Source organism: Penicillium citrinum (assembly GCF_028827155.1).
Source record: "Penicillium citrinum strain IBT 23319 chromosome Unknown utg000008l:1.0-2707905.0:1.0-2709502.0, whole genome shotgun sequence".
Classification (NCBI taxonomy): domain Eukaryota; kingdom Fungi; phylum Ascomycota; class Eurotiomycetes; order Eurotiales; family Aspergillaceae; genus Penicillium; species Penicillium citrinum.
In genome coordinates this window covers 2,156,432-2,171,343 of record NW_026622693.1, presented here as the reverse complement: position 1 = coordinate 2,171,343, position 14,912 = coordinate 2,156,432, and the positions used below count along the sequence as shown (strand labels likewise).

Here is a 14,912-nt window from a genome sequence, read left to right as displayed (position 1 = left end):
CCATCATGACAAGACACAAGACTATGAGTGCTCAAGATTGCCTTCAGAGCGCCCGTAGCTGGGTCCCAGAGCCGTACTGTATTACATACCATTCCCGAACATTTCGTATACATACCTTCTGAAGTGAAACCCTGGCTTTCCCTCATTTACTCCACTAACCCAACAGGGTATCTTCGTGTGTCCATACTGACGCATACTACGTAGTGCTAAACTACATCCAGTCTCGCCCACTTTCGGGAAGAGCGTCAGTATCCAACATACTGATCCCATTTCATCACCCAGGACTTACTAATTCGGCTTAGCGCTTAGCGCCTCCTATCGTCCGGGGCCCTCCACGTACACGTGGATCCTCTCATCACTGTCATTTATGTATAAAACCGAAATGGGCTGAGTCTTGAGTCTGAACGATTGGGCGACGATAGTCAACTGATCAATAGAACACGTGTTCAACACTTGGGTGTTTGCCCAAGTTGGGGTTGGGCATCTGTTTGTCTTTGGGGGTTTCCAAACCCCCAAAGACAAACAAGGTAAGGTTGTGTTGAAACCACAGGGTATATATATCCCGTTTCTACCTCTGCTTCTTTCTCATTCATTTTTAATTTCTGGATTGGCAGTCTCTTAGGTTGTTGTAAGCCCAGATCTTTTCGTACAGTCCTTTATCGCCTCTTAACTACCAAGCTTACTTGGTCAATCAATATGGCCCGTACTCTCCTTAGACGGAATGAGCGATGCTGCGGGAAGGTGATGGGGGTTCGCAAGAGTCGCACCAATCGCAATGGAAATAGGTACAGACAGTACCGTCGCTGTTATACGTGTCCAAGGTTTGTTGCGGACGATTGGATGGGCTATCAAAAAGAGAATCCCCGTTGCCACTGCAATATTCCAAGTCGCCAACAACACGAGAAGTCGCGCGATCATTGGACTTACCGATGTCTTTACGAGAAATGTAAATTTAGAATCGTCGGCGGACAAAAGAGAAAGAATGCCCGTTATTGGAAAGGTTTACTTGCGTCTCGACACAGATGTGGATAGAAAACGGAGAAGCAATATAGTTGTGATTCGATTAGGGTCTCTTGCGAATTGGTTGGAGGATTCATATGTTTTTTTTTTTTTCCATAGCTGTCGATGTGGAGGATTGGGCAAATTGACTTGCATTGCTTTCCAATAGAAGAATATCAGTAGGTGGCCGAGGGTCTATGTGCCGCCCAAACAGCAATGATAAATGAATTATGACGAGTCCGACTGGATCTGCTTGTCGGGTCGACACTCTGCCCGAACCGACCCAGACCTACCTTGTTGCCTCCAGGCTAGCGACAGGGCTGTCGCTAGCCAACTCATCAACCTCCTTAGCAGCGCGATAGGACCATTATGGCGCCACGACTTGCACCCTCCAAGATAAAGATTATATGTAATAAAATTAGCATCCATTGCTGACTCTTTCTCAGATCGCAGAAGCGGCTGGCCGTTGTAAATTTTCGACCATCATGGGCTAATCTTTGATATTTGGCGATTGCCCAGTGCCCTTATTCCCGAGCGACCGTCCTTGTGTGAATATGTCTGTTATGCTTCCAGGCAGTTCAAGGTTGAAGAACTATGAGACTATTTGCTAGACTAACCAGACTTATACTTGGATAGGAGATGGTAAAGTTCTTGTATGATGAGTTCAACGTGCTCATATCTACGTGTACTATCAGCCGGGCCTTTTGATCCCATGGGGTATCAATCATTATCGACTCCCGGAAGATCAATTGAGACATCTGCGGTCAAGGTGATACATGTAGGCAATTAGTCTTCACAGTAATGTTCTGTTTCGGGATCTCCACCATTGCTTATCCTCACGCGGGTTCATAATTCATTGGATACCATTCTTATAGCCCTGTCCAAAGCGGATAACCACATGATGAACGCCGATCATCCGACCCCGCAACCTTATGTTAAATTCATCCGTAGTTGGCTACCCGTTGTTCCTCGTCACTTGTCAGTCGTCACTCATCCTCCATTGACCTGTAACCAATCGGCATGAACTGATAAGAGCTTGAAGTTCATCTATGCTAGCGTATAGCAGATACCTTGAAAAAGTCACAATCTAACCTGAAACTCACAGCTGCCTTTGTAATCTTGACCCCGATGAAAGAACACTGATAGTTACACAAGATTGATCTAGACTGTAACGTTTCCATGTTTGACAGGACTGTTCCAAGCGAGCTTGTGAGTCTTGTAGTCTACAAACAGAACCCGTCTCCTATGAAATCGGATACTATCCTGCCACCACTTTCATAGGCGATTAAAAGACAGAGTGGTGCGCTGGTGCTTTGTGTCTAATAATTTTTCTACACGCGACCCCAGTCCAGGGTTTTCGTTCGAGTTTCTATTGGTTGAGAGTATTTCACTTTTCCTGCCACCAATTTTCAATAATATGTAAAGAGAGAACAATGTTTTATGATTTGGCGAATGCGAGCTTTTTGGTCATCCTAGCGTAATTTCCATCCGGACGTTGTGGTGTTTTGTTCACTTCCACAATGTGCCTGTTAGAATAAAATGGGACCGGAAGGCGAGAAAATCTGGTCAGGCCAACTATATATTCGTTCGGGTCTTGGGTCTTTATTTTGTCAGGCCATCCTGACAAAGCACCAAGCTAATTTGAATCACCATTGCTCGCGCAGGGTAATGCTGCTATGTTTAGACCCAAATCCTAATTTTTCTTCCTTTCTTTCCTATAGTCAATATAATAGTCCGAACGGCTAGTAGTAAATGAGAAAGAAAAGAAACATTTCTTAATATTGTTGTTACTGCAGACAAGATACCACTAATGAAGAATTTGATTAGTTGATTTGCGTTCTATACTATGCACTTTACCAGAAGGTCACGATCCATTTGGAAACCAAGTAAATCTTAATTAATTAGCTAGACTATGATAGGTATGTAATTCAATATTTTCCTGGTAGTCATAGGATCTTTATTCGCGCATTTCTGATTGTTATCTTGGAAAGGTGCCGTACCCAGACTCTAAGAGGGATGATTGACAAAATCATCTGATGATCATTTCGATTTGTCTGGGCTGAATCACGCATGTAAGTCTTCCAATCATATTTGTTTCACGGCAAGTAACATATTTCTGTTGAATTCACAGACCGTGGTAAGCTGAGACAAATCAACTAGCAATGCAAATACCCACAGGAAACTAATTTTTGCCAGCCGAGGGGCCTAAAATAAGGTTACCCAAGCTATTATTGAACCGATAGTTCAGTATCAGGCTCACACTGGTGTTATAATCAGCTAGGAGTGATGGATGGGCTGCATATTCACAATCTTGAGACCTAAATCATCACTAAATGGCCTGGAGAAACCATGGATGATTTAACGATGACATTGAATTCCTATACTAACCTTGGAATACCTAACCTTTTATAAACATGCCAGATGACCAATGCCAGTGACTAGCAATGACAGCGTTCTGCTGGAAGTTTCCACGTGAGGTCTAGATCAAATTACGACTTATGAAATTATGATAGCTACATTTTCTGTTCAGCCAATATCAACTTTCACCCAAGAGTAGTGTCAGGAAGATTGCTATGGTTCAATATGCCTCAGAGTAATCTCTAGAGTGCATAAATTCACGTATTTGACACCTCGTCTTTTGGATTTCTGAATATCTTCTGATATAGCTTAAGCTACTGCAACAAACATTCACATAATCATATTTACAATATCAACATGCTATATCTGGAGCTACTCACACTCTTCAGCTCTTTCGCTGAAGGCAAGCTCATTGAGGTACCAGATTCCACAAAGGAGCCAGAAGAAGGGATCATTTGCTTTCCCTTACCTTGGTACAGAATTGCGATATTCTTCTTAGTGAATTACGTTGCTTATGCAGCAACTATTATACCATTTCCAGGGCAACCAACTTTACTTGCTTTCTTGGACTTTTTGACAGCTGTGTTCCTCCCATATTCGGGCCTTTGGAGAGGTGTCAGCTTGATATGGCGGTCTGTATTATTTTCCGCCACACGCTGGAATCGGGTCCGGGATGAGGAAGGAGTCAGGGCTAAATGGAAGGAATTCACAAGGCGCAACCTACTTGAAGAGGCAGCTGGAGCTGGCGCTCTCGCAGTCGTTGTTCGCTCCTACGAGAAATGGGTTCCACGGTCTAACGAGGTAGTGAAAGGCAGCACTGCGAGCCTCAGATTTATACGTAATTCCCGGCAACGTATTGGCCCAGCGGTGGATGAGAAAATGCCAATGAATCGAGTGTCAACAGTTAGTACCGGTGACTCGTCAACGACACTAACCACCCAAACTTGCCGCATCTCTTGCAACAGACGACTGGGAACGCCTATTCTGCCGAATGAAATGATGGAATCGTCATTCGTAGACCCGAGTTTTGGTGAAATGCGCAAAGTGCATGGATTAGTGCATCTTCCAAATGAATATACTCTCGCAATTTTGCCATTCAACGCGAAAGTCGATTTCAATGGAAGAGTCGATCGGTATCGACCTTATTTCGCAGAGTCTCAAGAGCCCATCCCTCGCGCTTATCAGCGGAGTATCCTTTCGTCAAATTACAACTTACCGAGAACTCTAATCGCTATCGTGCAAGTGTTTTTCGCAATCTATTCATTGACTACACCTTCAAACATGGCTCAAATTCGCAGGTATGGGTTTGCATCATTTAGCTTGTCAGTGCTTCCTTATTTGGTTATGTCTTTGACCAATTTGTTTGCAAACCTGATTACCCCAAGCTACCCAACTTTGTATCTGGTGAGATCAGAGGAAATGTGCGAAGCTGAGAGGCGTGGCGCGAGATTTGACGGTGTGGTCGGGTCGCTCGACCAGAGTGTGACTTCCGACAACGTTTTTACAGCTACCTACACAGATTCAGGTGTCGAGCTTAATGGATTACCTGGAGGTAATGCTATTGATGAGTCTGAAGAGGCAATATGCGAATTTTCTCCCTTTTCATGCAGCCCCTTCCGAACGTCAGATGGCAGAAACCCCATCGGCAAACTTCAATACCGCTGGTCTCGTCTCGCTTTTTGCATTTTTTTGACCTTGATCCCGCTTGCAGTATTTGGGGCCCTCACAGGATTCAAAGGCAAAGAGAGCTCCACTCTCGATCAGATATCGATGATGTTATGGTTTGGCTTCGACTGCGTTTATGGTCTTAGTGTCCCAAAATTACGACAACTGCTTCTCCAAAGGTTTTTAAAGATGAGCGAACCTGAGTCTTTGCCCTTTGACAGGGACCCACACTTTGACAGGGACCCGGACTTTCATGCAAGATATGAGAAATCTGCTAAATGGTATGCTGTTGTTGTCTTTATCATTGTTTTCTTTTTATGTGGTCCTTCAGTATGGGGGTTCATATCTACCGTCAATATGTTGTATGATTGGGGGGGCTTGCTTTCAGATGAAGTAGGGGATTTTCTTATACTAATATAACAATGCTATATAATGTAGTGGGGATATCCGTTCTCAACATTGGAATCAGGCGACATGAGCTTTAGTAACAAAGTGTCCACTTATAACTAGCTGGGGGATATGCAAGCTTCGAGAAATCATCGGTATTTCGAACATCCACACTCCTTTCGTCTCGCCAATTCGTCTCTTTCTAGCGGTCCCGGTAGGCTCACTCACGTATGGCTGCGACACTTGATGATTTGTAGCTCGCTTAGATCACCCTGCCTACTACACTGCACACGATACGTGCACCCTGTGGGTGTTGTTGTTTTGTGCTTCTGTGATCGATTCATCAACTCACGCAGATAGCCAGCGAGCATTACCGATCTAACAAAGTTGATATTGCTTGTACACAATGAAAAGTCAATGCGAACGCTACATCATAAAAGTTAAACCAAGCACCCAAGTGTAAACCCAGGTAGTCCAAAGGCCGAAACTGCTCGACAACGAAATAGCCATACCAGTAGATACGGGACTAGCTGTTGACGTTCCACTCGAAATGGGTGACTTAGACTCAGACTGAGTTTGGTTCTGAGATTGAGACTGAGATTGAGAGTTCGTGGATGCCAAATCTGACGACGATGATGCCAACGATGAATCGGTTGTCCGCGTCGAAGATGTTATCACATCTGTCGTCGATGTTAACGACGGCTCAGGCCCAGACGTCGGAGACGGATAGCTTTGAGAAGTCTCCGTATCTGACGTAGTAAGTGGTGGCTCTGAATCAGAGGTATAAGTCTCTTGATCTGATTCATATGAGGATATCGGCGGCGGTAACGAGGGAGGATCAGTTGGAAAAGACGGAAAGTTGGTTTGAAGACAGGCTTTTTGACCTGGTGGCGGGCATTGGAACCCAATATCGCAGCAAAAACCACCCTTGCATGTCGGTCCGTAGCATGGGGCCTTGCATTTTACATATCCGGTGGTTGTGACGCAGGGTTGGCCCACTGAGCAGCATCCCTCGTGGCCTGGACACCATGTATAAGCACCCCCTGTCGGACACGAATATTCCTGTCGCGCGACCAGATCATCAGTTATCAGAGCTATAGCTGCAAGAGGGAGGCCTGTAGCCTGGACTTTTGCTAGTCCGTAGGCTATAAGGGTCACAAGAGGCCAACGGAAATACATGATCTTGGATGTCGACGCTTGTGAAGTCTCGTCAATTGGTAGTGGGCTGTGACGGACTACAGTAGTGGAATATGACACTACTACTAGTATACGAACCTGCCAGTGGATTCAACACTCCCAGAGTTGTTAAACTGGCAGCTGACGTGGATTTGAAGAGCGTGTCCAAGGCAGACACCTACTTATACTATAAGTATCCTACGGCGAGCAATAGACCTCGGAAGGGAAAAGCCGGATACGAAGCCAGAAGGGGTCCGTTGACTCGGTTATAGGCTCTTAAAGCTGCCTGAATGTAACCCTACATTGGATGCGTATTGCTGGTCTACCTACCCATCCTCGTGTTGAACTATGCTGATCATGCGCTGTAGTATTTGCTTTGCAGCTTAAGCCTCCTTGGCACTGCCTTAAAAACCAGCCTGCATATTATGAGCCTTTGCCATAATGAACCTTATTACAGCAGTATCTTATGTAACTGAAAAGCCTTGTCGGTGCTTGTCCATGGATGTCATTTGGCTATCGAGTATATCGGGACAGTCGCAGTGGTCTGTATGAAGCGGATGAACAAACGAAGGGTCTTGGTAGTGCCCAGTGTATGATTTACCTAGTCCATCACCTGATGGACTAGGTAAATAATACACGAAAACAACATCCAGCCCGACAGCATCCGTGTATCCCCAAGCTCCATCATTGGGGGAGTGAATGCGGGGTGCCAGGACTGTGGCTTGCTATCACGAAGCTGATCAATGGCGGTTGGAGCCTCAACTTAGACTCTAGAAGGCGTGCACTAACCTAAGGTCAATTTCGCCCGGTGTTAGCTTCATAAGGTCTATAAATTGTAAATAATTCTTACAGGTCCACAGAATGGGTAGGTAACCCCCAGGGAAAGGGTCTAAGCTCAATACGAGGTCTATGGGGAAGCGCGTCTTGTCACATTAGCATCTCTTGGCACCATCATTCAAGTTGCACACTCGCATTATAGGGAGGTTGCCCGGAATCTGAAGACTGTTCAAGTTATTGAAGCAATGCCAGTTTATCAACCAAGCATTACATATAGTGTCGTCACGGTATGAACATTGGATTCGGAAGATGTCTAACCTTTGGAAAGGCATCTCGAGGTGCATAATGTTGTTTCGTGGTCCAGGGGTAGTACTTCCTTGAAGGCATTCGGATTGAATTATTAATAAAGATATTCGTACTCCGATACTTAAATCAGAATAGGTATTCTGATTACGTATATCTTGGAAAGTAACTATCAAGATGCAAGAGAGATTCCGAAACTCATATTGCTAGGAGTATTATCAAGATGCGACGTGACCTATACTATATTACTAATAGTAGTATAGACTGATAGCTAGTGGCAGAACACTAGGCGGTGCAATTCCATGGCTTGAATACTCTTGGAGAAACAAAGGCCAATTTGATAGTCTGATACGGTAGCCGTAGAGGCTATACTATAGCATAGTATGAGACAATGTATGAGCTGCCTTTTCGCTTGTTAGAAGAAGCATGGGTTGACGTCCAACATTTCTATATTGATAAAAGGTTCAATAAGATGAGTACATGAGATGGATACACATCAGTGGAGACCGAGCATATGTTGACTCGTACTACACTGGATATGGAGGCGCCTGGCTTCTATACAGTACAGCGCTATGTAAATATGATCTATATCAGTAGTTAGTATATCATGCGGAGTAGTGCTAATAGTACTAAATCACCCTTAGTATAGCTCAGAGGGGGGATTTCCATGCTAATGCTGAATATACATACTCCGAATATGAATCTTCAACCATTGAGATTTTCTAATATTCTAATACTGAGTATGAATGAATCATTTTATACCAAATTGTTCTTCTTTGTCTGCTGAAAGACCGTGTGACCGCCAGTTCAGGGGAAGCGCCCCACTTAACTGCTTCCCTCAACACTTTCTTTTTTGCTTCTCCTCTTCCTCTGAGTCTGCTTTGCTTTAACTTCGTCTGTTATTAATCCAATATGGTTCGAGGAGAGGTATGTCCCTTATTTTCCATTCTTATACCGCTATTGCCATTGCCATTGCCATTACCGCTCCCCCTCATGGTTATATCAGCCATACTCATGGTCACCCCCACTCCGTTCCCCTGAACAAGCCACCCCTCCGTGTCCATGGATGAAGCATATCCGGCTCCGCTCTCTCAATGGCTTCAAAAACAAACCTCTCGATGACTTCCAACAAGTTGCTAACCACATTCAATGGCTTTAGATCTGCCACCTTCACATCGGCCAGGCCGGTATCCAACTCGGTAACGCCGCGTGGGAGCTGTACGTTTCTTCACCGCTTGTTGACATTCCGAAATATAGTTGCAAAAATCATTACGCACAGAGGGAAGGCTAATTCAAATGTGCCAATTCTTACTAGGTACCAGCTTGAGCACGGTTTGACCCCCAAGGGTCGTTACGACGAGTCCCGCGCCGACGAAGTTGGTTCCAGCGGCTCTTACGATACCTTTTATACCGAGACCAGCGGCGGCAAATACGTTCCCCGCGCCATCTTTGCTGATCTTGACCCTTCGGTATGAGGGAAACATATACCCAGAGCTTTGATACTGATCTCCATCGGGAGCGCAATTGACCCGGGCTAATGGTGGTCTTGTGATATAATAGCCCGTCGACGAGATTCGCAGCGGCGCCTATAAGAAGCTTTTCCACCCTGAGCAGCTGATCAGCGGCAAGGAAGATGCTGCCAACAATTGTACATACACTTGATGAGTCCTGGAAAGGTGACTCGTTTCAACAGATGGGTCTCAGGCTAATGCAAATACAGATGCCCGTGGTCACTACACTGTCGGCAAGGAGCTCGTCGACGAAGTGATGGAGCGCGTCCGCCGTGTCGTTGGTATGCAAATAAATGCCCCCTCTTATGACTACGATCTATATTTAACGTGCAACAGACAACTGCTCCTGCCTGCAAGGTTTCCTTGTTTTCCACTCCTTCGGTGGTGGTACTGGTTCCGGTTTCGGTGCTCTGCTGTTGGAGCAGCTCTCCGCTGAGTATGGCAAGAAGTCCAAGCTGGAATTCTGCGTCTACCCTTCCCCCCGTGTTTCGACCGCTGTTGTCGAGCCTTACAACGCCGTTCTCTCTACCCACAGCACCATTGAGAACTCCGACTGCACTTTCCTCGTTGACAATGAGGCCGTGTACGATATCTGCCGTCGCAACCTGGACATTCCCCGACCCAGTTTCGATCATCTGAACCGCCTGATTGCCCAGGTCGTTAGCTCTATCACCACAAGTCTGCGCTTCGATGGCGCCCTGAACGTCGACCTGAACGAATTCCAGACCAACCTGGTTCCTTTCCCTCGTATCCACTACCCCTTGATCTCGTACGCTCCCGTCGTTGGCAGCAACCGCAGTGGCCACGAGAGCTTCAAGGTCCAGGACCTCACCTTCCAGTGTACGTGCTTCGAAAACGTTTGTAAATATACAGGCTTGTCTGGATGATACTAATATAACTCTAGGCTTCGAGCCTAACAACCAGATGGTCGTCTGTGACCCTCGCAATGGCAAGTACATGGCCGTCGCTCTGCTGTACCGTGGTGATGTTGTTCCCCAGGAGTGTACTCAGGCCGTGGCTGCCGTCAAGTCCAAGGCCTCCTTCAACCTGGTTGAGTGGTGCCCTACTGGTTTCAAGCTGGGAATCAACTACCAGAAGCCCAAGCAGGTCCCCGACACTGCTATGGCTAACGTCGACCGTTCCGTCAGTATGCTCTCCAACACCACCGCTATCGCAGATGCATGGGGCCGTCTGGATCACAAGTTCGACCTCATGTACTCCAAGCGTGCCTTCGTTCATTGGTATGTTGGTGAGGGTATGGAGGAGGGTGAGTTCTCTGAGGCTCGTGAGGATCTCGCGGCTCTGGAGAAGGACTACGAGGAGGTCGCCGGCGACTCGATCGAGGAGGAAGAGGAGGAGCTTGAGTACTAAGCAATATCAAGTCTCAGCAAACCCAAACCTCGCACATATGATTCTTCGTTCTGTGTGGACATACGCACCCACCTCTCTCCCTTCTGCGACACCCCTTTTCGTTTGAGCCCAAACAGCGTTTCTATTTTCTTCCCCCGTGTTTAGACGACAGTCGACACCATTTTATGTGGAATTTCAAAGAATTGATGCCCATTTCCTCTTAAGACGGTCCAGATCTAATAGTATAGTGTATAGTGTAGTGCAATCGCGCAATGTAGTATATTAACCCAAAGACATCCCAATACGCCGCCAAACGCCATTTATATGCTCGTGCACGCAGCGAAATCCCAAACATCCCGCTCTTGAATTTAGATTTAGTCGAGAGCGGCCAATTCCATCTCCTGAATCAATTTCAAAGCTCGCTCATACGTCCACATTGTCACCGCACTTGCCGGCGCCGCCTTAAACAAACTAACCGTCAACCCACGATACAATCCACGCACGCCCTGCGTACGAAGAATCATCACAATCGACCTGACAACACCATCATACTCAGGAATATTCCGATGAACATAACGCGTCCGTGTAGGCCCTTGAACCTGCAACCTCTTCCTTACAAGATCAAGCGGGAAAACACCCGTTTTAGCCAAAACACTAGCCACAACACCCGCAGCCGCATCCCCCGTTCCAAAAGGTAGATAATCCCATTGAGCCATGGTAGGCCTGAGGTTCTCATAAGCCGTAAAGAATAGGCCCATATAAGGAACGATTTGAGCAACAGCCGCCGAACATCCGCGGAAGAATCCCGCCGGGCCTTCGTGACGGGATATTTCGACCACGGATGAGAATAATGATTTGTATACGCGTTCTGGACCTTGTGCGGCAAATCTTGTTCGGAGGAGATCGAGTGGGTATGTAGCTGTTGTCGCGATACCACCTGCCACAGCGCCAGAAACGAAGGATTCGCCTGAGGGTGAGAGTCGGTAATCGCCTAATTGTGCTAGGGCTTGGGTTGTTGTTCGGTATGCGGTGAATTGGAGAGCACCGTAGCAAACGTACATCAGTTCTGCGGGGACATTGCCTTTCCACAGACCCTATAATTCATTTTATTAGTATTAAGAAGTGTCTACTTCCCGGCTTCCGTTGTCTGTTTCTGTTCTTCGGGAACAGAACAGTAACATCAACAGCACCATTACATCGAAGCAAGATGATTAAGATCAAACGTACTGTAATCCCCTCCTGGCGCACGATCGCCCGCATCGTCGACAGTGTCCCCTTATAAATAGGTCCATTGACAGTACGGTGCGAGACCGGGTCGGAGAGAGAATGGATCTGCAGCTGCAGGCGGATCTTCACGACATCCAGCGGTGCAATGCAGAAGCGTGAAATTAGACCGGCGGTACCACCGGCAAGCACTGTTTGCCGCCTGGTGCCCTCATCTTTGAGATGCTCGCCACCAGCCGACATAGTCAAGTTTAGGTGGAGGGCATGTTTTGTTGTTATTTTTTTCGCCGTTTCTCTTTTGGTTGGTTTTCCGGGGCGAATGGAATGGGGAAAGTTACGTAACCCCGGATTGCGTTCCTGAGGTGTCGATGGCTGAGTAATGGAACTAGTACAGTACATTTTGTCGAGATATATGTAGAAGAGATGCAGCAATCAGAAGGTGTAGAAACAGATATCATATCAAATTCAACTGTCCTCAGCGTTCTAGCCTAATTAAAGGTTAATTCAATTCATGTGCCACTCAGTATATGCAGAAAAGGGTACTGTTAGAAACCCTTGGATAAATTGTAGAACCTGATTGGTAATGCGAATGACCTCAGAAAGAATGTGCATCGGATTGGCTGTTTTATAAGCATCTCTTCACTACGAAGAATTATTGTAATTGCTGAGAAACGAAATATCTGACATATAAAAATCATACCATACTCATCTGCACCTCTAAGTTTGAATTGTGCAGCCCGAACAGATTAAGCTTAAGTTGAGCCTCCTTGAACAGACCAATCAAACACCTGGGAATACGTACAATGGTCTCATTCGAGTCATCATTTCCCGGCGATTTATTATGTGAAATAATTATGATACTACGATCCCTTGTTAGATATCATTATCGGTGATGACTTTGATTTTGAGCTTCTAGGATTTGACTGTCATTAGCAGGCGCAGTACAGTGTATAAGAGTTCAATTACATTCCCATGAAATTTACATACGGTATCCGTCGGAGCATTGTTTTCCCGGCAACCTGTACTCTACTTTTCATGAGTCTGACCAGCTCACATATTCCCACTGCATCGTCTCAAGGAATTGATCAAGTATAAGCTATAAATATGAAAAATTATGAAGGAATCAGCCAGCTTCTAATATCTGAATTCCCACTGAAAGTGCCACGGCAATGCCTGACTGCCCAATGACAACCTCGGCTTGATCAAATCGGGTAAAGTCCCCGCGAGTTCGGAGTCCGGGGTCGAGCCATCACATGTTTGCTTTTTCCTTCTCCAACATTTCTTACTTCTCACTTTGTTACTCTTCTTCATTCATCCAATTGCTTCCTCCAAATGCGCCCTGTACCCTCAGCAATGCTGCGCCAGGTCGCGCGGCGCCGGGTAAACCCTGCGCTGCGCACCCTCGTCTCCTCGGCCAAACGGCTCAATTCCGAGGAAACCCCCAAAACTCAACAGCACATGTCCGAGCTACTGCAAGATGCTTTCCGACTTGAATCCCATGAGAAGCAACGCATATTCTCATTCAAGCACCCCAATGCTGGGTCCGAGAAGGATTTTACCAAGGTGGAGTTATCGGACCCAGCGTGGCTCAAGGCCGAACCGGAATACCTTAAGCTGCAATCGCCTATGCATGGATACGCCGCCTTTCCTTATTACTACCTTCGTGATTTCTGTAAATGTCCGCGCTGCGTTGATCCGCACTCGAAGCAACGTTCGTTTCGAACTAGTGACATTCCCGCCAAAATTTACCCGCGACAAATCGAGTGGAATGGTTTCTCTCTGAAGATCAAATGGGCCAATGATATCCCAGGCTATGATGATGATCACGTATCATCACTCGACATTGAAAGCCTTAAAGCAGGTCCTATGAATACTCATGACAATGTATCAACCGCTACAAAGCCCTTTCATTGGGGTAGTAAATTAATGCAGGGGATTCAACACTGGGTATCGTTCGATGATTACATGTCAAATGATGCCAAGTTTGCAGAGTCAATGCGGAATCTCCAACGTCTGGGTCTGATATTTGTCAAAGACATTCCCAAGTCCCGGGAGCTAGTGAAGAAGATCTCGGAACGCATGGGTCCCGTTCGGAACTCTTTCTATGGAGAAACTTGGGACGTGAAGACAGTGCCCCAAGCAAAGAATGTTGCGTACACAAACCAGTTTCTAGGCTTTCACATGGATCTGTTATACATGAATGAACCCCCTGGCTACCAACTGCTCCATTGCCTGGAAAACTCTTGCGAAGGAGGCGAGTCACTTTTCGCCGATTCATTCCGCGCGGCGAGTATCATGCGCAAGCAATTTCCCAGCGAATATAAAACATTGACAAAACGACTATTTGGCTTCGAATACATGCACAATGACCACATTTACAGCAATGTCCGACCATTATTCGAACTAGATAAGATGACCGATCGAATCCGCAACGTCAACTACTCACCCCCTTTCCAATCGCCAGTACCGAAATATATGAACGCAGACGGCGCCAGTAACCACGTTAATTTCAAGGCATGGAGACAAGCCTTGAAAACCTTCACCCGTCTTCTCGAAAGCAATAGCTCAGTCTTCCAATTGAAACTCAACCCGGGAGAATGTGTGATCTTCGCCAATCGGAGAATTGTACACGCCCGAAACCAGTTCAACACTGCATCTGGCTCGCGGTGGTTGGCTGGTGCGTACGTGGATGAGGATGCACTTTTATCTACGTTTGCTACGAATGCGAGAAAGTTCCCGGCAGAGTGGTCGGCTAGCGACCCAAGCAAAACCGGAAAGAAACTCTTAATTCAACTTCAAAGCGAAAAGGAAGAGGCTGTTAAGGCATTGCGAGAATACAATGCTCGTAAGGCCGAAGCCGAGGCTGCGCATGAGAATAGCCAGGCCGTGCCAGCTGAGAAAGAAGGTTGATAGCGGAATCGGTAGCATTTCATGGTTGAATTGATGGTCTAGTCTATTGGACGCAACCACGTACATTGCATTGCATGATATTTTCTAAGCGTTTCATTAGTGTGAACTAGAAACTTTCATAATTGAAAGTTCAACACAACTCGACTATTTAAGGCCCCATAGGAAATGTAGAAAGTGCGACTTTTTAGATTCGAGTAAGTCGACTATCTCTATTTTACAAAACGAAATGAACAATTACAGGATCTCGAACTG

General features: G+C 46.2%; 5 protein-coding genes across 5 annotated transcripts; 3 read left to right on the top strand and 2 right to left on the bottom strand.

Annotated features, from left to right (window-relative positions):
* Positions 1-3,714: 3,714 nt before the first annotated feature.
* N7469_009253 (uncharacterized protein) lies at positions 3,715-5,500 on the top strand (the record flags this gene model as incomplete). The annotated part of the gene is made up of 2 exons (XM_056648171.1): positions 3,715-5,303; positions 5,461-5,500. 2 exons carry the CDS (start codon positions 3,715-3,717, stop codon positions 5,498-5,500), a joined length of 1,629 nt encoding a protein of 542 aa, XP_056497936.1.
* A 335-nt stretch (positions 5,501-5,835) lies between these two features.
* On the bottom strand, positions 5,836-6,588 carry N7469_009252 (uncharacterized protein; the record flags this gene model as incomplete). The annotated part of the gene is made up of 1 exon (XM_056648170.1): positions 5,836-6,588. One exon carries the CDS (start codon positions 6,586-6,588, stop codon positions 5,836-5,838), a length of 753 nt encoding a protein of 250 aa, XP_056497935.1.
* Positions 6,589-8,577: 1,989 nt separating this feature from the next.
* On the top strand, positions 8,578-10,547 carry N7469_009251 (tubulin alpha chain; the record flags this gene model as incomplete). Its single annotated transcript, XM_056648169.1, has 7 exons — positions 8,578-8,592; positions 8,825-8,883; positions 8,981-9,134; positions 9,226-9,313; positions 9,386-9,457; positions 9,513-10,016; positions 10,081-10,547. The coding sequence occupies 7 exons, from the start codon at positions 8,578-8,580 to the stop codon at positions 10,545-10,547; spliced, it is 1,359 nt and encodes a 452-aa protein (XP_056497934.1).
* A 353-nt stretch (positions 10,548-10,900) lies between these two features.
* Positions 10,901-11,993, bottom strand: N7469_009250 (thiamine transporter TPC1; the record flags this gene model as incomplete). The annotated part of the gene is made up of 2 exons (XM_056648168.1): positions 10,901-11,620; positions 11,754-11,993. 2 exons carry the CDS (start codon positions 11,991-11,993, stop codon positions 10,901-10,903), a joined length of 960 nt encoding a protein of 319 aa, XP_056497933.1.
* A 1,089-nt stretch (positions 11,994-13,082) lies between these two features.
* Positions 13,083-14,660, top strand: N7469_009249 (putative Gamma-butyrobetaine hydroxylase subfamily; the record flags this gene model as incomplete). The annotated part of the gene is made up of 1 exon (XM_056648167.1): positions 13,083-14,660. The coding sequence occupies one exon, from the start codon at positions 13,083-13,085 to the stop codon at positions 14,658-14,660; it is 1,578 nt and encodes a 525-aa protein (XP_056497932.1).
* Positions 14,661-14,912: the final 252 nt, after the last annotated feature.